The sequence below is a fragment of the Pollicipes pollicipes genome, unplaced genomic scaffold (assembly GCF_011947565.3).
Source record: "Pollicipes pollicipes isolate AB1234 unplaced genomic scaffold, Ppol_2.1 Scaffold_7261;HRSCAF=8764_pilon_pilon_pilon, whole genome shotgun sequence".
NCBI classification, from domain to species: Eukaryota; Metazoa; Arthropoda; class Thecostraca; order Pollicipedomorpha; family Pollicipedidae; genus Pollicipes; species Pollicipes pollicipes.
The window spans coordinates 15,074,654-15,101,346 of NW_023597054.1; the positions used below are offsets into that span (position 1 = coordinate 15,074,654).

Here is a 26,693-nt window from a genome sequence, read left to right on the forward strand (position 1 = left end):
AAGACAAGCACGGGAAATCAGCGCCTTGATATCTCGAAAGTTGTGCGTTGAAAGCCTGGCGCAATCGTGAGATAAACATATTGTGTTTTTCTCGTTATTGTGGGCCAATGCCAACCCTCTTTTTTATCGTGAGGCGATCTTCCGAAGCTGCCTGGAGGCGGGGGGCTAACTACGAAGCTGCGGTGTGCTGTCGCGCAGCGCTGCGCCTGCTGGCGCCTGCTTCTGGCGTCAGTTATCATTTACAATAGGCAACATTGCAACACAGTGGCATGTTTGATAAATTTTGGGTTCTGTTTTGACATCGTTGGATCCCCCGACCGAATGGAATGCTGGCATTTTTACAGCAAGTTTGTTAACACCATTGGTTTGCTGGATGCAAGGTCGCCGTTGATCACCGAGTGAACTGTGGCTTTCCTTTACCATTGTTGAGCACCCACGCTGTTGATAGATCGCTGCGTGTTGAGTGGGTGAGACGTAATGCTCAGCATGCGCATCAAAGAGGCCATTTGCCCTTGGCAGGTACGGCCTGCGGCCGGTGGCAGCGGTCGCGCTTAAGGCCAGTTGACGTCAGAGGGCAGAACGGACCGTGCCGAGCATTGCGGCACGTAAAGCTTTCGCCACTAAATTCTGCCGTTGCCTGGAACTGCGCGATCGGATGGTGGGGGTCAGGGCTCACACAACAAGCGCTGTTTAGCGTGAGCGCTGATCCCAGAAATTCATCCATTCAAAAAGGTTCGGATCAAATTTTTTAAAAATTGTTGAATGGTTAGTCATTCTTTAGACACTCGTTATGAACGGGAAGTAAAGAAGTACCCAACATCCATATTTATTCCAACAGCACGACCGCCCCTTGGAAATGCGGAACAGCCGCTAGGTCGTGACCCCGCAATGTCGATCCAGCGACCCCGTCGCGCATGACCCAGATGGTCTGACATCCACCATGTGCGATTGATTACTCCCGGCTTATCGGCACAGTCGGTGTGTATGGCAGTCAGCTGTCGTTGATATCTCTGCGCGGTGCGTATTCACAGCAACTGATATGTGTTGTCTATAGTGTGATTCCACTACACGTCGTGTTTGTCCAGCTCTGTCGCGTCTCTCTGGTGTCCTTTGTAGTCGTCGTAGGCTGTTTTCCGAACTTTTTTCTCTCACTGAAAATTATTGCTGTCTGTGGCTGGTGCATCCTTCCCTAACGGTGAGTTGGGGTTTGCGGAGGGAAGGGGAGGGCTGCATGGGTGTCTCTCTGTCTGGCTGTCTGACACCCGATCTGAACGTCGGCTGGTGTCGGCCTCGCTCTCCGGGCCCGGTGGAGCGCACGCCGCGTCTCTCACCACCAGTCGGCGCTGGCCAGCCAGCAGTCAGGACTCTGATACTCTGACCATCCGCCGTCAACTCCGCTCAGAGCCGCGTGAGGCTGTGAAAACGAAGCTGTACTCTCAGAGTACGAAACGAGCGTGAGGTTGCCGAAACACCGTGGTGTCGTTAGAGGTCGTCATGTGCTGCACTTTTGTTCTGGTTTGAACGTTTTACGACCGAGCAGTAAGGTGTGTTTAAGCTCAAATCATCCACGTCACAGCTGTATGGGATGTGCGGATGATGTCCTTCCGGCATCGACGACTTGCACTGAACGTCGTATGCTCCTCCGTCCATTGGGCCGTGGCTGGCTGGAGGCTCCACCGCACAGAGGTGGGCCGGCGTGCAGACCCCGTCACGGGCCTGGAGCCCTGAATGACAGCGTGCCGAAAACCAACGCTGACACAGCGTGGCGGCGGCGCCCGTCGTCGGTGCTGTGGTACATAGAGCCGGCCGACGACCCGGCCGGCTCTACGTACGTGGTCACGCCGGCCGTCGGCGCTGTGGGGCGCAGATCCGGCCGACGACCCAGCTATCTGAGGGCTTCGACTCCCCCGAGGTCCCATCTGACACCCAGTCACGCTGGCCGTCGGCGCTGTGGGACGCAGATCCGGCCGACGACCCAGCCATCTGAGGGCTCTGCCTCCCCGAGGTCCCATCTGACACCCAGTCATGCCGGCCGTCGGCGCTGTGGGACGCAGAGCCGGCCGGCTGAGGGCTTCGGCTCCCCCGAGGTCCCATCTGACACCCAGTCATGCCGGCCGTCGGCGCTGTGGGACGCAGATCCGGCCGACGACCCAGCTATCTGAGGGCTCTGCCTCCCCGAGGTCCCATCTGACACCCAGTCACGCCGGCCGTCGGCGCTGTGGGACGCAGAGCGGGCCGGCTGAGGGCTTCGACTCCCCCGAGGTCCCATCTGACACCCAGTCATGCCGGCCGTCGGCGCTGTGGGACGCAGAGCGGGCCACCTGAGGGCTTCGGCTCCCCCGGGGTTCCATCTGACACCCAGTCATGCCGGCCGTCGGCGCTGTGGGACGCAGAGCGGGCCGGCTGAGGGCTTCGACTCCCCCGAGGTCCCATCTGACACCCAGTCATGCCGGCCGTCGGCGCTGTGGGACGCAGAGCGGGCCAGCTGAGGGCTTCGACTCCCCCGAGGTCCCATCTGACACCCAGTCATGCCGGCCGTCGGCGCTGTGGGACGCAGAGCGGGCCAGCTGAGGGCTTCGACTCCCCCGAGGTTCCATCTGACACCCAGTCATGCCGGTCGTCGGCGCTGTGGGACGCAGAGCCGGCCAGCTGAGGGCTTCGGCTCCCCTGGGGTTCCATCTGACACCGTCACGCTGGCTGGCGTAGGCTCACTGCCGTGGCTGGGCACCGGCGGGCGCCGCCGTCTTGGGAAGGGAGGGGGTCATCGGCACTGTCAAGTGTTGCCATAGAAGGGTTGGCGCGATGTCTGAGCGAAGGAAATGGAGGCTACGATGTTCATGTGCAACAGCTGCTGGTATTGCGGGCATGTCAACATCACTGTCGTTTCTCACCCATCAAATAGTTGTTAAATATTTTTCCTAAAGCTCGTTCAACTTCCGACAAATCTGGCGTTAACTCAAGATCGGTGTGCTTGGCCGTCCATTTTTCAACTTGGCGCAGGATAATGGCAGCAGTCGGGGTGCCCAGAAGTACCCATAAACAACAGCAAAATGTTCCGTCGCTGATACGGACTGCCACTGGACGTCGACTGCACTCGTACGCGTCATTACTAACCCCAGCTCCTCCCCGTGTCCGAAGCGGGGGATGACGTCACGGCTGTGACGGATGACTGTCCGCCGTCCGGAGAGGGGCGTCACGACCGCTCTCAGAAGAGCAGCTGCTTTCTTTGCCGCGGAGCTGGGCGACAGGCGATCTAGCAGCGGCCCGGAATAGGCGCGAGGACGGTCGCCGTCGGCCGCTGCCAGTGGCGCTATTTCGGTGTGGTCGCCGCACCTCCACGCCGCCGTGGCTGCGGGGCGTCAACAGCAAGGCCATTGTCGTTAGCGGAGATGCCGCCATTATGTCACCTTGGTTCCGTCGGCTGACACCAGAGGCGCTGGCGCCGTGCGGTGTCGCTGACCGGGCCTCGACAGAAGAGACAGATGAGACAGTTATGTTTGACCTGGCTGTTTCAGACCTGGAGTTAAACTGGGACTGGGAGGAATTTCCTTTGCCGTTGGGGAGATTTTTGGAAAAACCTATGCCGTGCTAACGGTTTCATCGCATTTTCCGATTAGTTGCCAAAATGTTAAGTTATGTTATTGTCCCTGCAGTCTCTTTGGCGCTCACGCCTGCCACGTGCTGCCTTTTTTGTTGGCCCCCACGTCAGAGCGGTGCTTGAGTGGTTGTGGTATTTCTATTTGATTGATGAGGACTGAATATATAGCGGGCTATAAAAAGCACTACATCTTCGTGACGACAACGCTAGATCTGAGTCACCGCAAGGACCGGAGATTGAGCTGACCTGTGAGCTGCCTGGCGCTCGTTCTCCTCGTCTTAGTTTCCGTCAACGAGTCCAATAACTTTTACTCTTCACACTCCTGATCGCGACTAGGCCATGTGTCCTGCCTAGCCTGCTTGTGCCAGGCTGAACATCTCCACTGGGTCATTCATGTGGGCTGGGGCGCACCTAATGTACCTCTGTGGTAGGGTGATTATCTCAAGGCGGGAAGTTCATCGTTTCTAGACACGGTGCCGGCTATTTCTTTGCGTGGCAGGTGGCCCCCTCGGTGGCCGGTGCTCCCGAGGTGACGGCCTTGGTCGCTCGGTGACCCACCTGTGACTGTCGGTGGTGCCCGGACTGACCGCCTGTGCCCATCCTTCGGTGACAGGTGTGGCCGCTGAGTGCCCCTCGTGGAGTGACGGGTATGGCACTTAGAGTGCCCTTGCTGTGGCTGATATTGATGACAGGTGACACTCGGTGTCCCTCCTGTGGTGACAGGTGGGCCCGCTCGGTGTCCCTCCTGTAGTGACAGGTGGGCCCGCTCGGTGTCCCCCCTATGGTGACGGGTGGGCCCGCTCGGTGTCCCTCCTGTGGTGGCAGGTGGGCCCGCTCGGTGTCCCTCCTGTGGTGGCAGGTGGGCCCGCTCGGTGTCCCTCCTGTGGTGACAGGTGGGCCCGCTCGGTGTCCCTCCTGTAGTGACAGGTGGGCCCGCTCGGTGTCCCCCCTATGGTGACGGGTGGGCCCGCTCGGCGTCCCTCCTGTGGTGGCAGGTGGGCCCGCTCGGTGTCCCCCCTCTGGTGGCAGGTGGGCCCGCTCGGTGTCCCTCCTGTGGTGACAGGTGGGCCCGCTCGGTGTCCCTCCTGTGGTGACAGGTGGGCCCGCTCGGTGTCCCTCTTGTGGTGACAGGTGGGCCCGCTCGGTGTCCCTCCTGTGGTGACAGGTGGGCCCGCTCGGTGTCCCTCCTGTGGTGACGGGTGGGCCCGCTCGGTGTCCCTCTTGTGGTGACAGGTGGGCCCGCTCGGTGTCCCTCCTGTGGTGACAGGTGGGCCCGCTCGGTGTCCCTCCTGTGGTGACGGGTGGGCCCGCTCGGTGTCCCTCCTGTGGTGACAGGTGGGCCCGCTCGGTGTCCCTCCTGTGGTGACAGGTGGGCCCGCTCGGTGTCCCTCTTGTGGTGACAGGTGGGCCCGCTCGGTGTCCCTCCTGTGGTGACAGGTGGGCCCGCTCGGTGTCCCTCCTGTGGTGACAGGTGGGCCCGCTCGGTGTCCCTCCTGTGGTGACAGGTGGGCCCGCTCGGTGTCCGTCCTGTGGTGACAGGTGGGCCCGCTCGGTGTCCCTCCTGTGGTGACAGGTGGGCCCGCTCGGTGTCCCTCCTGTGGTGGCAGGTGGGCCCGCTCGGTGTCCCTCCTGTGGTGACAGGTGGGCCCGCTCGGTGTCCCTCCTGTGGTGACAGGTGGGCCCGCTCGGTGTCCCTCCTGTGGTGACAGGTGGGCCCGCTCGGTGTCCCTCCTGTGGTGACAGGTGGGCCCGCTCGGTGTCCCTCCTGTGGTGACAGGTGGGCCCGCTCGGTGTCCCTCCTGTGGTGACAGGTGGGCCCGCTCGGTGTCCCTCCTGTGGTGACAGGTGGGCCCGCTCGGTGTCCCTCCTGTGGTGACGGGTGGGCCCGCTCGGTGTCCCTCCTGTGGTGGCAGGTGGGCCCGCTCGGTGTCCCTCCTGTGGTGACAGGTGGGCCCGCTCGGTGTCCCTCCTGTGGTGACGGGTGGGCCCGCTCGGTGTCCCTCCTGTGGTGACAGGTGGGCCCGCTCGGTGTCCCTCCTGTGGTGACGGGTGGGCCCGCTCGGTGTCCCTCCTGTGGTGACAGGTGGGCCCGCTCGGTGTCCCTCCTGTGGTGACAGGTGGGCCCGCTCGGTGTCCCTCCTGTGGTGACAGGTGGGCCCGCTCGGTGTCCCTCCTGTGGTGACAGGTGGGCCCGCTCGGTGTCCCTCCTGTGGTGACAGGTGGGCCCGCTCGGTGTCCCTCCTGTGGTGACAGGTGGGCCCGCTCGGTGTCCCCCCTCTGGTGGCAGGTGGGCCCGCTCGGTGTCCGTCCTGTGGTGACAGGTGGGCCCGCTCGGTGTCCCTCCTGTGGTGACAGGTGGGCCCGCTCGGTGTCCGTCCTGTGGTGACAGGTGGGCCCGCTCGGTGTCCCTCCTGTGGTGACAGGTGGGCCCGCTCGGTGTCCCTCCTGTGGTGGCAGGCGGGCCCGCTTGGTGTCCCTCCTGTGGTGACAGGTGGGCCCGCTCGGTGTCCCTCCTGTGGTGACAGGTGGGCCCGCTCGGTGTCCCTCCTGTGGTGGCAGGTGGGCCCGCTCGGTGTCCCTCCTGTGGTGACAGGTGGGCCCGCTCGGTGTCCCTCCTGTGGTGACAGGTGGGCCCGCTCGGTGTCCCTCCTGTGGTGACAGGTGGGCCCGCTCGGTGTCCCTCCTGTGGTGACAGGTGGGCCCGCTCGGTGTCCGTCCTGTGGTGACAGGTGGGCCCGCTCGGTGTCCCTCCTGTGGTGACAGGTGGGCCCGCTCGGTGTCCCTCCTGTGGTGACAGGTGGGCCCGCTCGGTGTCCCTCCTGTGGTGACAGGTGGGCCCGCTCGGTGTCCCTCCTGTGGTGACAGGTGGGCCCGCTCGGTGTCCGTCCTGTGGTGACAGGTGGGCCCGCTCGGTGTCCCTCCTGTGGTGACGGGTGGGCCCGCTCGGTGTCCCTCCTGTGGTGACAGGTGGGCCCGCTCGGTGTCCCTCCTGTGGTGACAGGTGGGCCCGCTCGGTGTCCCTCCTGTGGTGACAGGTGGGCCCGCTCGGTGTCCCGTCGCGTCGCTGACGTCCCCTGGCGGCGGCGCAACAGCCTTCGGCCGCCTCCGGCTATTTCTGCCGGCGGGTATTTCGGCGGACGACGACAGCCGAGGATGAGCCGAGGCCATTGCCAACGGGCCACCGGCTCCGGCGCCGCCGCTACCGTCGCCGCAGCCAGCACCGCCGCCGCCACCGCCACCATCGCCACCATCGCCACCGCTGCCGCCGCCGCCACCGCCACCAACACGACCGCCACTACGGCCACCTGCATGACCAGTGGCACGGCCGCTGCTGCGGTCACCAGCATAGGTCCTGCTGCTGCCCCAGCGTTAACGTCGCTGACGTCGCTGCTGACTGGTACCGGCGCCGCAGCCTGCGCTGTCGGCGCTGACGCCGCTGGCTTCACCTGTGCTGGTATCAGCCTCAGCAGTGCTGTTATTGCTCCCGCCGAAACCAGTGGTAATTTCATTACTACGGGCCCTGATTCCACCACTGGTGTCGTCACTGCCACTTCCACTGCCGCGTCTGAGTGCTATGTGAACCGGACGTCCGCGTTCCGGTTCTGGAGGAGCTTCGGACGGTTGTGTTTGGTAGAGCATTAATGGCCAAACCTCTGTTCGGACTGCCGCTGCTAGCTAGTTTTTGGGCAGTGTTTTTGACCACGTGACCACAGCTACCCGCCTCGCGGTCATGAGCGTCTAAGTTTGCCTTTGTCGGAGGCTTTGCCACATGCAAGGGCGCGTGAAAAGTTCGCTCACTTCTCACCCCCGCGCCCAAGCGGAGTGAGCCTGTGTAAATCGTCGGTCAGGACGGCGTCTGGCTTCCGTCCGCTGGGACACGGCGTCCCTGTGATCTTGCAGGCGAACGGGGTGCTCAGAGATTTGAGGAAGGGCCGCGATGACTGCCATGCCGGCAATGACGCGCAGATCTTGGCACATATGACTCTCATTTGATATTACACCCGTTCGATATTATTACACGATGATACTATGCCTATTACGCTTGTGCTCTTGGCACATTTCCTCCTCGGTCACGGCATGTGAACGCGTTTTAGGCACATGGCCGTGTGATGGGTACAACGTTGCCTAGCTGTGACTCCCAGAAGCGATACAGAGGGCTCAAAGGCCCAGAACAACCATGCCATTGACATTGGCCGCCCACCACTCACCTGGCCTTATGGAACGAATGCATTCATGCTGGTCTTGGCTACGTGCCTCTCATTGCGAGTCTGGATACGCCTGTGAGAATCACTGCCCTTGCCCGCGTGCTGCCCGCCGCCAGACCGTTCGGCTTTGTTGTCCTGGCGCCCCCCCCCCCCCCCGCCCCGCCGCCAAACCTCCGCGTGGAAGCGATGCGGACACTACGGCGCTGTTACTGAAATCAACGTCACCCGGCCTCCAAATGTTTACATCTTTTCTTTGGCTATTAGAGGGTCTGCCACCGCTGTGCCAAGAGTGCCAGGCCCAGGCTGGGTAAACAGGCGGGTGGCGAGTGCCCCACCCCACCCCCGGGGCGCGTGCAATATACCTGCGCTCTGTTTCGGTGCCGGCGACACCACTGGGAGCGCGGTGTTTGGACGCTGGAAGTGCGCCGACCGCCGGCTGTTGGTGCTCCAGCCCCGCTGGTGTGATGCTTCTAAGTACTATTCTGAGTGGTCTGAAGCATCGTGAGGTGCTTGCATCGGGCGAAAAGGTCCGAAAATGACAGTTCAAAGCACAGGCGCTGCTAAGGAGTGGGGAGGGGGGGGGGGGAGGGCATTAGCTCCGCATTGTTTTGATTTTTCACCACAGATGGTTCGTCTTGTCAGGCTATTAAAATTCAGCCTGATGTGTTATAACTGAGGTTCGGGCCCCCTCTTAATTGAAGGAAATCCTGGCCGCGCCCATACTGCTGAGTACAGTGTCTTCACCTTTCTTCAATGACCGGCTGGCGGTAGGATCTTCCAATGCGCAACATGTAACTCTATAGCTGTCGCCTGCAGTCTCTGACCATCCCATTCTCCCAGAGGGCCTCATCGTGCCCAATCACCAGCCCGCACCACCACCACCACGTCCAGTCTCTGGCCATCCCATCGTCCCAGAGGGCCTCATCGTGCCCAGTCACCAGCCCGCACCACCACCACCACGTCCAGTCTCTGACCATCCCATCTTCCCAGAGGGCCTCATCGTGCCCAGTCACCAGCCCGCACCACCACCGCGGCCGCCGCCGTCAGTCACCAGCCGGTCAGCGGGCAGCCCCGGCGCCACGGACAGCTGGGCAGACACCTGCTCCTGCCGGCGGCCCCGTGTTGACTCGGGTGGACGTGCCCGCATTTGAACACTGAGACGCTCGACAGACGCAGCCGCTCGCGCTGCCTTGTCTCGGGCTGAGGACAAAGATCTGGCTCGGCCGTCTGCGGGTGCGCTCACTCGAGCACCGAAGGCGAGCGAACGAAGTGAGAGAACCGTGTGGCGACGCTGAATTCTCAACGCGTTTTGATAAAGCCAGGAAGCGTTCTGACTCCTCGCTTGAAAGGGGCTGGCGGTCGGCCCTGGTCTGCCGGCAGCGTTTGAGCTGCTGCAGCGTGGCCGTGATTGGCGGATCTGCTGAGGACGTGTGCCGGGACGTTAGCTGACGAGACATGACATGTCCGAGGCACGGCCAGGGGTGGTGTCGGATGACTGCCAGCGCGAGGCACACTTGAACTGGACGTCACGGGCTGCGCACGTGACGCCCTCCAGTTCGCGGTAGCGGCGACCGGCCTTGGGCGCCAGGGGCGGTGTCACGTGACCGGCGCCGGCGGCCTTGAACCCGCGGCGGCGGCGGTCACGTGACGGTCTCTGCGGCAGCCGGCCGCTTGTGTTGGCGGCCGGCCGGTCCAGAAAGAAGACGCCGAAGGTCGACGGTGGGCGGCGAGGCATGTGCGTCATCCATCCAGGTGGCGGCTGCTGACGCCACCGCCGGCGGGCCGGCCGCGCAGCCGGCCGGCCCCATAGCGCGCCCGGCGACAGAGCGGCAGCGAGGAAGCGCCGCCTCCGGGAGCGGGGCACCAGGGAGGCCGCCGGAAGTGGGACAGCAGGGAGGCCGCTGGGAGTGGGACACCAGGCACGCCGCCGACACTCCTGGTGGTGCGCTAAGCGCGCTCGAGGTTTCCGTTGCGTTCGCGAACAGTTGCGGCTTTCCTCCGCGCTACGCATCTGTGGTTCCGCGGTGCGTCCGATGTGGTTGGGAGATGCGCCACGTTAGGCGCTGGTCTGGCCACGTGGGAAGACTCGACACCATGTTGTGGGACGGTCAGTCTACTGACGGAGATGGTACCGTACTGCTTATGTAACAGGGCCTTCCCCGCGCGTGGAATGTGCTGGAATACTCGCCCATGTGTATGTACCCGGCATTGTTTTGCCCACCGGTCAGTTTGGTGAGGATCCGTTCATTGTTTGCTCAAGCTCCTGGATTTCTGGGATTGGCAGCAGTAAAACATGATTTAACGTCACTGCATTTCAAAGGATACAGCAAGCTCAGTTGGCATGGATGTCGGCATGTGTTGGCATGGATGTTGGCATGGATGTCCAGTTCTTTCCGTCGTACTCCTATACCCGGATCCATCCGAGGAAGTTCGCGAAATGCAGGCACGGGGTATGCATCTGACGAATTGGACAAAACGATAGCTATTGGGCTCCGACCATCGAGCGCCTCACTGGTCATTGCATGGTCCGGCATAGCATGCGGCAACGGCCTTGGTCTGACGCCCTCATTCGCCCGGCGTCGCAAAATAGCAGGCGTTTGTCCCTCCACGGTGCTTAAAGGGAATGCCCCACCTTTGAAGCATATCTTCAAGATATATTCCAGCGAAACCTCAGGACTAGTGACGCCTCAAAATAGCACTGGGTTGTGCCACATCAGTGCCATCAAGATACAATAAGGATATCGATTTTAATTGTTTTCGAGTCCAACTTACACAGCCAACGCTCCGCGACAACGCTACGCTTCGTCCCTGCAGTCACGGCCACCGTTGTCATGACAGTGGCCGTGCGCACCCCTGTTGGTACAAATAAAACAAAAATATGTTTGGCCTGGTGAGCAAGGGTCTGTTACCGAGAACCGCATCGGTTGAAGTTTGAACCAATGCGTCACATAGGTCGCATTATCTCAATTCCCAAAGTCAAAATGTGCCTCGAAAAGAGGCACTGCAGTTAATGCCCTAGGCGAGAAATTAAAGCCATGGTATGACGTTTCGTTGCATTCGCAAGGTAAAAGCTTAATGTTTGTGTATCTTTTCATTTAAACAGTGTTTCATGCTTTCGTAGCATTTATTGCGCAGGCATTTGGACACATCAGTGTGTTGCGACCATTACAGGGCACACGCATTGGGAGGCGCAAGGCAAATGAAAAGCGTTGTTTTCGTGGCGCTGAGCAGGGAGTCAAATTATATTTCTCCCGCAGGTTAGGCTACCTCAGAATCGAAATTCTGGACTATTCAGGAGGATTTCGAGAAAACTGGTATTGCTCATCAAGTTCTACGCGTTTAATGCAGAATAAGTGAAAAGTACAAAGAAGGTGGGATAGTCCCTTCAAGGATGCAATGTAAGGCTGATAGTGCGTTAGCGTTCGAGCCGTGCGCTCATCCAGTCTTTGGACTGTGTAGAAATCACCCCGATTTGTGATCGATATGGACCTCAGTCCTCAGGATGATTTAAAAATCACCACAGATGTATGGAGTTTTGAGGAGGTAATGCAGCCTATCAAAGCCTTCGTCTCCGCATGCTCCTCATTTTTGTGCATACGCTTGATGCGGGAATTTGTATGAGGTTACGTCCATAGCTAAGGGTTGGGGGGAGGGGGAGGGACGAGAATCTGCGCGCGGTCATAGCGAGACTGTCCCGGAAAAAAACGGCGAGAGACGATTGTATTGTACCAACTTAGCGCTGTTGAGACCAGTTGGCACTGAGCTATTGCGTGCATTGCGGTCACGCAACATCAAATATCGCTTGCGCTACTAAAAGGGGCGCTTGCGAGCTCGGCACTGGATGTCCTGGACCGTGCAGAATTAGTCGGCGTTACACCGCCCAGGAGAGTCTGGCGTCGGCAGAGGTGATGCACTTCAAGTCAAGGTGATGCACTTATATCACAGTGTCAAGTGCCGGTGTAAAAATCGCCATGCTAGGCTCGCGCGACGTTCCGTCCAAGCTGCTCGCAATGTCGAGTCTTGCCAACGCTAGCGAGGCGGCCTTTGGCGGTGAGCCATCAGAGGCCAAAGTCGCTGTCCAGCCGCCCCACTCTTCGCTGGAGTACGACTGAAATATCCCCGTCAGCTCCGATGCCAGAAACCGAGGCCGTCATGGTTTTAATTGCTGCTGAAATGATACATGTTCGGTAACCGTGACCAATCAGCGTATTTGAGAGCATTTGACGAGTAACTCGCCGCGGTTGATATTGTCCGTAGCACGTCTGTTTGAAGATCATATGGCTGGCGAAGAGTACGGAACGCTCTTTCATGGTGTCTGTGATAGCATCCGTTTCATAAAGAAATCATAGCACACCAGCCAGCACGTCACATATTCCACTGAGCTTTTGGCTTTATAACGCTGCGATGTGGCTGATATCTGTCCTCCAGATATGTTGCCTGCGTCCCGCTTCCCGCCAGTCAGCCTAGAACAGGATGTGCCCACCTCTCCGGTTGAGCCCAGCATTCTCCCTCGTCGTCTCGACATTTGTGAGGCGCTTGGATGTGACAAACTAACCAGGCATCACACGCCATAGGCTTGTACCAGTACAACAGCTGACATGGCTTAGCGAAGCCACTTTTCATTTACCTCTAGCTTGCTGCTGAGTAGCCTGTTAGTGTCAAGGCAAGCATCATGCACATGCAAATGAAAGGGGTATCTACTGAGGTCCTCTTGCAACCCTTCCATGATGAGAAGTCTTCACCTTCATGCAAATGATATCGTCTGCCGGGCGTCGCGTTTTTATGTGTGGCTGGTCGACTCTGCGAGTCTCGCTCGGTTCGCCGATGGGCCGACGCCCGATGTTGAATTGCTGGTCGACTCTGCGAGTCTCGCTCGGTTCGTCGCTGAGCCGACGCCCGATGTCAAATGGCTGGTTGAATCCGTGAGCCTCACTCGGTTCGGCGCTGAGCCGACGCCCGATGTTGAATTGCTGGTCGACTCTGCGAGTCTCGCTCGGTTCGTCGCTGAGCCGACGCCCGATGTCAAATGGCTGGTTGAATCCGTGAGCCTCACTCGGTTCGGCGCTGAGCCGACGCCCGATGTTGAATGGCTGTTCGACTCTGTGAGCCTCGCTCGGTTCGGCGCTGAGCCGACGTCCGACGTTGAATGGCTGTTCGACTCTGCTGGTCCCGCTCGGTTCGCCGCTGGGCCAACGCCCGATGTTGAATGGCTGTTCGACTCTGCGAGTCTCGCTCGGTTCGCCGCTGGGCCGACGCCCGATGCGTCCGCCGCCAGTCACAACAAACTTCGTCCTGACTAGCACAGCCGCCGCACAGCCACGCCCTGTGTGTGAGCCCCGGCGGCGGCCGCGGCGGCCGGGCCCACGCGCGTAAACACAGCGCGCCGCGGGCCGCCGAGGAGAGCTGGAGAGCTGAAGAGTCGACGCCGGGCACCGCCGCTCTGCTATTTGGAGTCCCCCGGTGTGGAGTCGGCGGGGTATGGCGCGCGCCGCGGGCCGCTGAGGAGAGCTGGAGGGCCGACACCGGGCACCGCCGCTCTACACCGTGTAATCCTCCGGCGCGGTGTCGGCGGGGTGTGGCGCGCACCGCGGGCCGCTGAGGAGAGCTGGATGGCCGACGCCGGGCACCGCCGCTCTACTCCGTGTAATCCTCCGGCGCGGTGTCGGCGGGGTATGGCGCGCGCCGCGGGCCGCTGAGGAGAGCTGGAGGGCCGACGCCGGGCACCGCCGCTCTACACCGTGTAATCTTCCTGCGCGGAGTCGGCGGGGTGTGGCGTGCGCCGCGGGACGCTGCAGATGATCGGCCAACTTGGCTCTTGTAGCGCCAGAATGGGCTCTCCTGATGACGGAACCTGGTTAGCAAAGCTGAGGGTTGAATTACGGTGGGCGATTGCGCGGATTGACGGTAATAATTGTGGTTATCCACTTGATCGCTTAATCAGGTTTAGGGCTCCTGGCGGGGCTATTAACATGTGCTGATAAAACCCTGGCACGGCTTTCGCACAACCTGATGGAAATTGGCTGAGATGAAATATCCATGAAGTGTGACTCCGGTGTTTCGGGCGTCAGACGAGAGGTAAACGGTTAACACTGCAATCAGCAAAAAAAAAAACATGTAGAAGGTGGAAGAATGCAAACTGACAGCGTACCTGCGCTGTGTCTTCACGATCGCTGTTGGCCTGGGAGAGAGCGGTGCTGGTCCCCTCCGCGCCAGCGAGTCACGGCTCTAGCTTCGGTTCTGGCCGGACCAGGGGATTAGTCAGCACTTACCGACTGATCGTGGCACTGACCATGGTGCTCTGACACGGAGGTGGGGTAGGCGTTGCTGGAAATGCGGTGCCTCCCATTGGAGTGCCGTGAGGCGGTTGTTTGATCCGCTAGTGCAGGATAAAGGGGCCCGGGTAGTGACCGCTACGTTGGGCTGGCCATTTTTGTGATGTACGAATGCATGCTTTGAGAAGCTGCTGCCCGACCACGCGGTGGCAGCGTGACGTTGCCGTTACGATGGCGTGGTGGCGGCGTGACGTCAACGTGGCGGCGGCGTGATGTCGGCGTGATGTTGGTGTGGTGTTGGCGTGTTGTCAACGGGACGGCGGCATGACAGTGGCGCGACGGCGACGTGGCGTCGGCGTGACGGCGGTGTGATGGCGGCGTGATGTCGGTGTGATGGCGGCGTGATGTCGGCGTGCCGGTGACGCCCGAGCTGGCGGCGTGCCCTCGCGCCCGACACCAACCCCGCAGCCGGCGCGGGCTTACAACCGGCGCCGGCGGCCGTCTGGTCCGAGCCGCGTCACTGCCGGCCGCTCCACAGCGCGTGCCGGGAGTGGGAGGCCCGGCGGCCGGGCGCGCCCGCCGCGTCTGCCGCGCCGCTATGCCGGGTGTCGACGGCCGACCCGCCCGGACCCCGCTGGCCACGCGGCGGCCCGGCCGACACGGCGCGGTGACACGTGCCGTCGGCAGTCGCGTCGCGCGCAGCACTAATTGGCGCCGCCGCGACCTTGTACGTGACGGGTGGGCCTGCCCTTCGCGCCGCTGTGGCATGTGGGCTCGTTGGGTGGCGCGTGGGGATGGGCAAAAGGCGTAGTGAAGGCTTTGTGTTCGGACTTGTCATATCAGTTAACACCGTAGAGTCATCGGAAAGGAAAGCAAGATAGTGATGATGTGCATGAATGTGCATTACGGTGACCGTGATAGCATGAGACCCTTGAGGCAGAAATAGTTATCTTAGCACCCAGCTGACATGCAGCGTGGGTGCAAAATGGCCTCAGCAGTCGGCACGCCCTCAAGTATATATCATCGTTTCACATGGCGGACGAACGGTCATAACTCAGTGTCAGTCAATTTGCCTTTTGTTTACCCACCTGGGGTAAACGGAAACAAGCACGTAGGAAAATGTTTGAGTGAAACAGAAACACTGGTCAAGTCTTTGGAGAAGGATGCTGGCGGGTTTGCCGCTTAGGGCAAGGTGGGCGGGATGTTTAGCACCCCAATAGACGGAAGAGACGACGTTGATGTCGTTGCAGCAGTGAAATTGTCATAAAGGTTGAACTAGACAGTAGTGATTGTCTTATTCCTCGTAAAAAGCCAGGAGAATTGAGAGATAAATGCGCTGATGTGTCGGCAACATGCCCTCATCGAATTGAGTTTTAGTAGTTATTTCAAAATTGCCGAAGTTGACAAATTGGCCCAAAATTGTCAAAAAGAATGGGCAAAAATTAGCAATGCTGAATTTATTGCACATATTCGTTTCGACAAAGGCATGTAGCCGAAATATCAGCGTGTCTGTTTCTCCATTCTCCTGATTTTTCGTCGAGGAATAAGGCTATTGCTACTGTCTTATCTATATGTATTATATCCCTCACAAAGGCGCTTAACAACTTATGTAAGGTTGCACCAGCATTTCTTACGTTTAGAGCCGATCGTGTGTTGACCGCCTGTACTTCTACAGAAACGACCGACTCACGTGCCGCGGCCGCACGGTCTACGCTCACAGTCCCCACCCATATGCATGTCTGACGGCGAATTTGTTAGCCCGCACTCACTTCTGGAAGGCATGCCCCTGGTCGGGTGTCTCTGGGGCGTGTGGGTTCGAAAGGCGAGGACCCCCCCCCCCCCCCCCCCCCCCGGTCTTCTGATCAGTTGGTGCATTCTGTCCTTTCTGCGGAGCTGATCCTGTTGGGAAGGGAGCTCCCTTGTTAAACCAACCTTATCCCACCTTCACGCGACCTGTCTCACCTCTCAGTTCTCATTTTATAACGGTCTCAGCGCACAGGCGACGCGCAAGTTCGTTTTGGACTCTTGCCAAACAGGTACCGTCGGTTCTTCCTCTGTCCATCGCTCGACGGTGTTTTCTGAGCCCCACTTGCAAACCGAATTAGCTGCCGGCCGATATCACATCTAAGCAACGAGCTTGGTTAGGTTGGTTTGGTTGGTTTGGTAGGAAGCAAATTGTCCAATAAACATGGGAAACCCGCTCAATAATTGTGGCAACAGGCTGTCGCATCTGGTTGATCTGAGTTGAAGACTTTCCTTGAGTCATGTCTCTAGACGCGGCCCGTCCGTCCCGGTCTTCGCCTGCGGGCCAGCTCTGTATTGATCTGAGTTGAAGACTTTCCTTGAGTCATGTCTCTAGACGCGGCCCGTCCGTCCCGGTCTTCGCCTGCGGGCCAGCTCTGTAATGGGCTCCCGCAGGCAGGGACTGGAGGCGACGACTGGTCAGCCGCAGCACGGCTCTGCATTGGACCCGGGTGGGAATCGAACCCGCGATGGATTGGACGATTGAAAAGTAACTCGCCCCGTGTCTCTGAAATAACTGCTGAATCGTTGGAGGCAGCTGTACCAAATTTGCAGTGCCTGTCAGGTGATTAAGGTGACACATTCCGTAAAAGAAGAAAAGTTGTTGACTCAGGTCGTGAACGTCAACAGTGAAGGCTCCTCGGGCTTGTGCTACACCCAGGATTAAAAGGAAGACAAAAAATGAATAGATATATTTTCAGTTGCCTGTTTTGTGTTGGGTTGTTTTGATGTAATTCGCGCCATGGTTTGATCATCTATCGTCCGACCGCTTGACCATGAGTGAAGATCAGTGGCACTAAACAAGGTAGCACCAGGTCAACCACCGATGTTATGTAAGCTCATGTTATAGTGTCAAACCAGAAATATTTATGCCCCTCATGTTTTCATGAGTAGGTCAGTACAGCTATCACACTTCCAAACCGGCGGCGTCGGTGGATTATGCGAATCGCAAGAACAAAAGCATGTTAAGTGGGCAGGCCTTGACGTTAATCAAACTATTGTTGACTTCATCTGACTGTGGCTTTTAATCTTTGCTGTGTAGAAGGATGAACGACGCAAAGAAATGCACCTTTTCATGCAGTACAAGTATGAAAGCTCGACGACGATTTTTACTGGAATTAGCGATCCGTGAAGCGTTTCGGAACGTTTGGCGATCTTTGAGGTGTTTGGCGCTGCCTGTGACGTCATCAGTCTTTTGACGGATGTTATCGTGATGATTCCTGGGTCATATGACCACCCACGGATTGCAAATGAATTATTCTGATCAAACAGCTAGATTCTAAGATAGCGACGGGTGAATGTAATTCCCGCTACACTCCAGCACGGTTTGCCAATTACTCCAGGCGGTGCCGGGAAAGCGGCGGCACCTGCGGTACGCAGTTCAAGAGCGCTGACATGACCGACCAGACGGGGTAGGAGCGCTGACATGACCGACCAGACGGGGTAGGAGCGCTGACATGACCGACCAGACGGGGTGGGAGCGCTGACATGACCGACCGGACGGGGTGGGAGCGCTGACCTGGCCGACCGGACGGGTTCGGAGCGCTGACCTGGCCGACCGGACGGGGTGGGAGCGCTGACCTGGCCGACCGGACGGGTTCGGAGCGCTGACCTGACCGACCGGACGGGGTGGGAGCGCTGACCTGGCCGACCGGACGGGGTCGGAGCGCTGACCTGGCTGACCGGACGGGGTCGGCGGAGGCTTGGCACGGGCAGCGCCGCAGCTGGCGAACGGTGTAAAAGACAAGACAACAACCGGTTGGGCGGCGCCGGGGGGCGCCGAGTGCGGCGTGACGAGGAAAACAAACTGTCGACGGAGCGTGACCGTATGGCGGGCCGCTCTCGCCGGTATGGTGGGCCGCTCTCGCCGGTATGGCGGGCCGCTCTCGCCGGTATGGTGGGCCGCTCTCGCCGGTGTGGCGGAGCGTTCTCACCGGTATGGCGGGCCGCTCTCACCGGTATGGCGGGACGCTCTCACCGGCGTGGCGGGACGCTCTCGCCGGTATGGCGGGACGCTCTCACCGGTGTGGCGGGCCGCTCACCGGTATGGCGGGCCGCTCTCGCCGGTATGGTGGGTCGCTCTCGCCGGTATTGCGGGCCGCTCTCGCCGGTATGGCGGGGCCGCTCCCGCCGGTATTGCGGGCCGCTCTCACCTGTATGGTGGGGCCGCTCTCCCGGGCGGCCGTCCTGCCACCGGTCTGGTGATGGGAGCGATGCGTGTGTCGCTGGTCACTGCAGCACGCAGGTGGCCTGCGGTGCCATCCCGTGCCGTGCCGTGCCGTGCCGTGCCGTACTGAGCCGTACGTGGTGGTCCCGGTTGTCGCTGGCTTCGTGTGAGATTATGGTGGAAGTACCTTACTGTACCCTTCCTTCTTCAGCCAGCTGTTTTGCATGGCTTCCGCCAAGCAATATGGGGAACCTCACCATTCTCCATGCGATAACGTTTGTTCTTGCTGATCGTTGTTTCAATGGAATGTTCACGTTCTTCCATGCGCCTATGACCGCAAAGCTTTGGTGGGTTCATTAGCATGCTTGTTTTGAGACGGATGGAGATGCTTGGTCCGTTTTATTTTGTTTTTTATACTTAATTTCGGTGACTTGAGTAGAATAAAATTTTGTCAGAGTGCATGTTTTTAGCATATATGTTATACGTGCCTAAAGCTGATTATAGAATCACGAATATACTTAAGCACGTTTGCCATTTGGGATGGACTCGAAAGAGGCGTTCAGCCAGATAAATAAGAAGCGCACGCCCCCTGTCCTCTTGCTGCATGAACCCAATGCATTTGCGAGGAATGGAGCATAGACGATAGGTCGCGATAAACATGTGGGAACAGCGAAGTGCGCCAGCTGGCGATGCGGTGTTGGGTTAATGGTCATTATAGCACGCGTATCAAAGTGCCCCCAAAGCCATTTGCACGGGATTTGGGTTTCATTTATGTTTCGGGTGACCGGAAATGAAAATGAGTCAACAGTTTTGACACGCTGGGGGCACTTTGGATCACTCGTTTCGTTCCAAGTTTGCACCAAGCTGTCATGGCTGGTAAATGTTTGACCTCTCTTGCTTGTATCTGCTAACTTAGGCATTCCTAACAATTTCCGGTCCTAATGGCGATTATCGCGTGGGGTTTTGAGTGCAAGGCTACAACACACGACCATTTTGTCTTCTACCATGTATGTCGGCACCGACGGTCTAATTATACCTGAACCCTCGGATGATTGGTCTCCACGCTTGCGATGCCACCACCGGTGGGACGGACGCCAAGTCGTGTGTTATCGCCCAGGCGCCCAGTTAACGTCCCGCATTCCATTGAGGGTCAGCGACGTGATGCGAACGGTATGACCTCCGTAAGATGGCAGCAGATGTCGCTGACCCCGTCCTGGAGCTGCCAAGCACGCTAAGCACTCGTCGGGCGCCGGGCGTTTTCAATGTTGCTCTCCGCGCGGCTGAGCGCCGCGCCCGTCCAGCCCTCCGCGGATGGCTCGTCTGCTCCGAGGGGCCGCCGGCCCCGGCCCGGGCGGGGGCCGCCACATCGGACGGGAATGTTAACGACTCGCTGACACCGGAACGGCTTGGCTTCAGCGAAACGGCGTAAAACGGCGATTACCTAGGCGTGACGACGCGGCATGGTTACGTCTGTCAGGCGGGACAGGGCTGTCCAAGGTCGAGGGTGTCTGCCGGCGAGTTTGATGGCCTGGGGCTGGCAGGGGGATTGTAGAGCTTTGGTGCAGGGCCTAGTGCGGAACTCCGGTGATGGGCAGCGATTGCAGAATCTTGGTGCGAGGCCTAGTGCGGAACGCCGGTGATGGGTGGCGATTGCAGAAGCTTGGTGCGAGACCTAGTGCGGGAGGCCGATGATGTGCGGCGATTGCAGAAGCTTGGGGGCGAAGCCTAGTGCGTAAGGCCGGTGATGTGCGACGATTGGCCAGGGTTGGTTTGGTAATCGCACGACTCGCCACACTTCGCGTACATGTCTTCTTTTTAGTGCTGCCACGGTAACTTCACAAATAGCCGATTCTTCAGCCTGTCTAGATGAGCTCATACTCATATGCAACATTCGTATGTGCCACTGGAATCAACAGTAGACCTGAGCAGAATGGAGCGTCGTGTCCAGAGATCTTTGAGCCGACCTAGAGCTACCGTTGATCCAAGTCCAAGATCCAAGTCGAGAGGTCGCCGGCGCCATTCCGCATAGCAGGCCATCGCCATAAATCGCGACGCCCACCTGGTACGCACGAGAATAATTCGCGTCCGTCCCGGCGGGGCCTGCGGTTTGGCACTGGCCCCGTCCCATGTGGCCTCGGCGCGGCCGGGGCCATCCCAGTCATTGTCAGCGCCGCAGGGGCGGCTGGCCCGGCCGCAGGAACATTCCGCTAGGCAGAGCACGAGCGATTGGATGCGGTTTCGGCGAGAGTCGGTGGTCCCAGCACAGGCCCTGCCGCCGCCGCCGGCGACCCACGCCAGAGGGTCGGTGGTCCCGGCACAGGCCGTGCCGCCGCCGCCGGTGACCCACGCCAGAGGGTCGGTGGTCCCGGCGCAGGCCCTGCCGCCGCCGCCGGTGACCCTCGCCAGAGGGTCGGTGGTCCCGACACAGGCCCTGCCGCCGTCGCCGGTGACCCACGCCAGATGGTCGGTGGTCCTGGCACAGGCCCTGCCGCCGCCGCCGGTGACCCACGTCAGAGAGTCGGTGGTCCCGGCACAGGCCGTGCCGCCGCCGCCGGCGACCCACGCCAAACCGTCGCGCACACGGACCGTCGCGCCTCCTGATGGCGCGGCGATGGAAGCGGGGAGGGAGGGGGACGGGGGGAGGAGAGGCAGCCGGGTTGGCAGAGGTGCGGTGGGGCCGCCGCCTGCCGCCCTGTCGTCGTCAATAAAACAATAGCTGGCAGCGGGAGCGGTCGTCCCGCCGCCGCCCAGATTCGCGGCGGATCGAGCCGGCGCTGTCAGCGACCCCCCCCCCCCCCCTCTCCTGGGACGGCTCTGGTACGCTGGCACCGCGCTCGGCCCATATGAGGCCTGTTGCGCCAGAGCAGGGAGGTCGCAGCCCGCGGGGTCTCCGATGGAAATGGATGCGGCGCGCAGGGCCTCGAAGTGTTCTTTTTCTGTTGTGTTTCAGCCGTTGTTTCAGCCATCGTAACCCCGGCGGTCTGATTGTTCAGGACTCGCGGAGGCGTGGGGAGTTCTGAAAATGGAAAAGGGCTGACTTTTCAGCTGTCACCATTCCCGATTTAGCGGCGCGAGCGATTTAGTTCAGCATATTGTGAGGAGTGCTTCGGGCCTGCACGCTGACGTGGCGCGAGGCTTTTCCGTTGCCTGGTATCAAATCTGTTGTCATCATTTTAGTATACATATGTTGAATTAGAGAGATTTGGGGGGCCGGGGCTCACACTAGGTGGCCCGTGTCATGTGGTTCAGACTCCATCATCCGGTCTAGAAATTCCGTTTCAATGGCAGAATTTCGTAGTAAAAGTGTGAGACATGCCGTCATGCTTAATACGATTCTCTTCAACCCCCATCCTCATGTGGCCTTGAGCGGCCGCCTCCATTGCCCGCAGGCCACATCAGTCAGGGGCAAATAGCAAGCGTGCGAAGCGACTTGAACACCATCCCCGCCTCGCGTAGGTAGGGAAGCAGGCGCTCCAATCCAATGAGGTACATGAGCGGATAGGTAAATGACGGATCTTCAACCATGCGTCCATAATATATTTGTTTAGCTGTTTGTGAAGTGTTGGTTATGAGTCGATATGGGGGCTCCAAAATTCGCACTGAAACCATGAATCTATTCTTGAGCGGCCCAACCTGGCCAGCGAACCACACGGCGCCAGCAGTGTTCTGGTGGCATGCGTGTCGCCGCAGCTGTGTTTAGCTGGTGTCGCCTGCCGTCGGAGACCCTCCTGGGATGCCTCGCTGGCCGCCGGCCCGGGTCGTAGATCCGCCCAGATCGCGTTTGGCAGGTGGGGGCTGCGTTTGTCATCGCGCTGCTGTGTGGGCTTTTGGCCGCGGCTCAGTCGGGTGGCTGTCGGACCTTGACCCACCTGGTCTTGTCTTGTTTCTCGCGAAGAAAGGTCAGTGGTTCACATACTGGAGGCAGTCTCTGAAGTTATCCGAAAACCTACAGATTTGTGGTTCTGTTGCTTGTTTGTGCAAGTGCACGTGCGCTCTCATCCGGCGATTCCTCGTAATTGAATCGTCTGGTTTTGTATTTTTCGGCAATTGAATTATCACAAAGTTCCTTAAATCATTGTTAGAGGATGCGTGCAGTGTGCACGAAGCATTAGCACAAGCCACAAGCAGTGAGCACGACCACAGAACTGTGGAAGAATCCGTTTCGGGCACTTCCAGATGTCATTAATGTCTATCCATGGGCATCGTCGGCAGCGTGTCGTTGCAGTGCCGGTGCAACATAGCGACGACGGGATGATACGCTCGGCGAGGGTGCGAGGGTGAGAGGCTTGGTGGCACCGTGAATGGATGGTGGTGGCCGCGCGGTTGCAGTGCTCAGACGACTCAATTGCCCAGCTGTATGCCGAGCGTTCAAACCGTTCTCCTTGGAAGACTGAAGCTCTGCTGTAATCGCTTTTTGTTGAAGTTTCCATGCTGCCGCGTTATTTTTAAAAGCAGCATCGGGCTCAGACCAATGTCCTGCTACACTCTGACCGTGCAAAGCAGTCCATTACCGGTGCACCCATTACGAGGGCCAATAAACGGAACGTCTGCGAACCAAGCGTCAGACCAGTGGCGGCTCTCGGGTGCGCATTCTCAGAGCACGCAGGTCGACCGCGCCTGTCTTTACGCCCCTGCCCTCCTCGTCAGCTTTGGTGACCTCCCTGCCCGGAGAGCGGCGGACTCGGCGAGCGAATCCCCCGAACCCCGGGGGCCCGCTGCCAGCCGCTGGGCGGCGTCTCTGGCGCGCCGCCAGCCGGGGCGTCTCACCTGCCCCCTCTGGCGGACCGACCTGGGCCCCCTCTGGCGGCGGGACTGGAGGCCCGCGCCGGGCCCCCGGGGGCGGTGGAGACCCCCGACCCGAGCCGCGCGGCGACGGTCCGACCGAAGCCGGACCTCATGTAGCTGAAGCGATCCGGCCTGGCTCTCGTCTGGGCCAGGAGGGTGACAGGGGCCCCCCGGCGACTCGGGCCGCGCGGCGGCGGTCCGACGGAAGCCGGACCTCATGTAGCCGAGGCGATCCGGCCCGGCCCTCGTCTGGACCAGGAGGGTGGCAGGGGTCTCCCGGCGACCCGGGCGACGCGGCGACGGTCCGACCAAAGCGGGACCTCATGTAGCTGAAGCGAAGCCCGGCTGTCGTCTGGACCAGCAGGGTGACAGGGGTCCCCGGTGACCCGGGCCACGCGGCGACGGTCCGACCGAAGCCGGACCTCATGTAGCCGAGGCGATCCAGCCCGGCTCTCGTCTGGACCAGCAGGGCGACGGGGGTTCCCTGGCGACTTGGGCCACTGAAATCAGCTCCGAAGGCGAGGTGAAGAATAACGCTCCTATCTTGGCCTTGGCAGTGTGGATTTGGACGAAGGGAGCTGCTGTACGCAAACGTGCCAACGCTTGTTTTGTTTCACAAAAGTGCGCTGGATAGCGGTCCGCAGTTGGATTGAGACTGCGCAGTTGGCGCTGCCCGCTTACAGGTTGCAGCGTGATTTTGCACTAAGATCTCCATTCTTCACTAGGTTGGGCGGTGAAGAATGCCAGCTGCCAGGTTTTAATGCCAGGTAAACCTGCTCTTTCGTCAGGGATCGCATTGTAGTCCGTTTCCCTGTATTGCACTTACTTGCTTGATGCTACAGCGTCAGCGTCCTCCCAGCAACTTTTGATTTTGGGCAAGTTGGGACGTGGGATGTCTCCGGATAATCCAGCATTAAGCGTCTGTGTAGGCATGGAAATGCATGCTTCAGAAGCGTTCTGGCGCTGGCCTGGTGCTGGCGCCAGCGGCCGTGACCTTGTACGCCGCTGGACCGGGCGCGGCGGCCGAGGGCGCCAAATTTGGCCGCGCCGCCGCCGGCCGTCGGTCGTCGTCGGCGGCGACAGGCGGCGGCGGTGGCGGGCGGCTGGTGTCGCGTCGGAGCCGGAGCCGAAGGCTGAGCCGCCGCCGCCGCCGGCGACACTGCCAGCTGGCGCAACCTGCGCAGTTCGTCGCTCGGACGGACGGGCAGACGGACGGAGCGGACGGACCAGTTTCCAGAGGCGCCGGTTAATGGTGTGAAGCAAATCTGGTGGCCTCTGGAGCGCGCCCGTGTGAGGTTACGGTCGAAATGGGCCAGATGCAGGGGGCTAACTTCTGTGGGCCTGTCCTCGACTGAGCTGTGTTTCGGGCGGTATTGCTGGGATCGAATGCCATACAAGGTATCATTACTGTCTGTCACTATCTTTGTTCAGATTCTTTGACCAGGTGTGGCACTGCGCTGGAAGGCTTCCTTAGAGCGTGCGCTCTAACGATTTTTTTTGAAAAAGTCAGAAAGGCTTCAGGAGACGAACCTGCGGTCGGTCGGCCGGTCGGCCCCGCGCCAAACACTGACGTACTGACACTGCTTGTATGGAGCGCGCTCCTAACGTCGCGCCTTTATGCTGCATGCACCGTCACGCGCCCATAATGCAGTCGCGGTCTATCCGACTATATACCCGTTGAGTACGATGCCACATTCACTCTCCATTGGCACAGGTCCGTGCGAACTAATCACGCGACCTTCACCCGAGGGTGACACCTTTCTGACCTGTTATGATTGAAGGTGCCGTCTTTAGTTTCAGCTGATATATTTAGAACAGTGGAGCAAACTGTGGAACATCTACAGCTTTACTTTATGCCTGTGTGACCCGGTGAATGAATTCGTTTCTCCTGCAGCCGCCCTCTGGTCTCGAACTAGTCCAAGACAAATTTGTAAATTAACGTATGTTTATTAAAGCTATGACACGACGGACCAATATATATAATTTGACTAACCCCGCGCTCCTCCGTAACTGTACTGTTCACTGGATTTGATCCCATCATTCTATTAACTACGCAAGTATCACTACGCCTCTGTGTCACCACTGTGTCACTACGCCTCTGTGTCACTACGCATCTGTGTCGCTGCTGTGTCACCACGCCTCTGTGTCACTGCTTTGTCATTACGGATCTGTGCCACTGCTGTGTCACTACGCCCCTGTGCCACTGCTGTGTATTACGCCTCTGTCTCACTGCTGCGTCACTACGCCTCTGTGTCACTGCTGTGTCATTACGCATCTGTGTCACTGCTGTGTCACTACGCCTCTGTGCCACTGCTGTGTATTACGCCTCTGTCTCACTGCTGCGTCACTACGCCTCTGTGTCACTGCTGTGTCATTACGCATCTGTGTCACTGCTGTGTCACTACGCCTCCGTGCCACTGCTGTCATTACGCCTCTGTCTCACTGCTGCGTCACTACGCCTCTGTGTCACTGCTGTCATTACGCATCTGTGTCACTGCTGTGTCACTACACATCTGTGTCACTGCTGTGTCACTACACATCTGGGTCACTGCTGTGTCACTACGCGTGACCTGAGACTCTGCTCACAGAAATCGAATTTCCGCCTTCAATTGTGCGATGCGCGCATTGTGCCTAGATTGCTTGATTACAGAAACGCATCTCATTCCTGCTGATTACAGAAGCGCATCTCATTCCTGCAGCGCCTCTTGAAGCTCCCCGCTTGGCCATATGTGCGACGGGTGGTTGGAAAAGTTCCTATGGGACGAGAAAAGTGTGGCATATTAATGCGCATAGCATATAGCACTGCGATTTTGTTGAACTTGCAAATTGCGATTGACCTTAAATGGGTACATCTTTAAAAATGAAAACTCGCATTGCAAAAGAACAGGCTGCCACCATAAAGCTTGGTGAATTGCGTATCTCTCAGGTTATCGTAAGAGATGCGTGTGTTAAAGCGTGACCACCAAAAGTTATCTTCAGAACCTCTGTCTTAATGGTCTTTACTCGTGTTTGGCACCTCTCTGGGGGACTTACGTCAGTTGGGCGCCTCTGTTGAGGACTTACCTCAGTTTGCTTTGGCACACTTGGACAACGGCCGCTTCATTGGCCAGTTTGTGCCTCAGAGTAAACGTCCTGGGGCCGGAAACAGGAGAAGTGCTCAAGGGGTTTGCGTCGGTGCTGCTGTTGTGAGGTCCCGTTCCAAATACTTAACTTGTTCTTTGTTCAGCCGGATGGATCCTGGTGTTGTTACAGTGAGCGATCGCTGTGTATCGGTGGCATTGCACGCGATCTCTCACGTATCATACCGTATCAGATCATTGGTGGGGACGACTTCATGAACGTAGGCGCGAGCGAGGCGAAATACGCGTGGAGTATGGCGCGCTGTTTTCAGTTTCGTCAAGTTTGTAGGTCCCCCGGCTGGACTGTTGTGAAAAATCGTTTGCCTGACCGGTAGCTCTCAAGCCATGGGTGTGTGTCCTTCCCTTATATTATGTTCCTATTGTCAGGCATGTCAATGAAAGGCTTGAGATAATCTTTTGTGAACAAGCTTCATGAAGAGACGTATTAAAGCTTTCAGTGTTTTGTGGACAATGTCTGTTGAGCTAGGTCGGTAATATCCTGGTTACAGAAAGTTCATCGTGGAT

The 26,693-nt window shown here is 59.1% G+C and overlaps 1 protein-coding gene across 3 annotated transcripts in view; it reads left to right on the top strand.

Annotated features, from left to right (window-relative positions):
* LOC119111818 (pre-piRNA 3'-exonuclease trimmer) overlaps window positions 1–26,693 on the top strand; it is a 48,650-nt gene that overhangs the window by 15,740 nt on the left and 6,217 nt on the right. Inside the window, exon 13 of one of the 3 annotated variants that reach the window (XM_037235643.1) lies at window positions 8,794–9,083. The exons of the other annotated variants lie outside the window; for them this stretch is intronic. Within the exon in view, the coding sequence (XP_037091538.1) occupies window position 8,794 (1 nt within the window). The 3' untranslated portion in view covers window positions 8,795–9,083. Of the gene's footprint in view, window positions 1–8,793; window positions 9,084–26,693 lie in introns of those variants that run through there. 3 annotated transcript variants of the gene reach the window in all.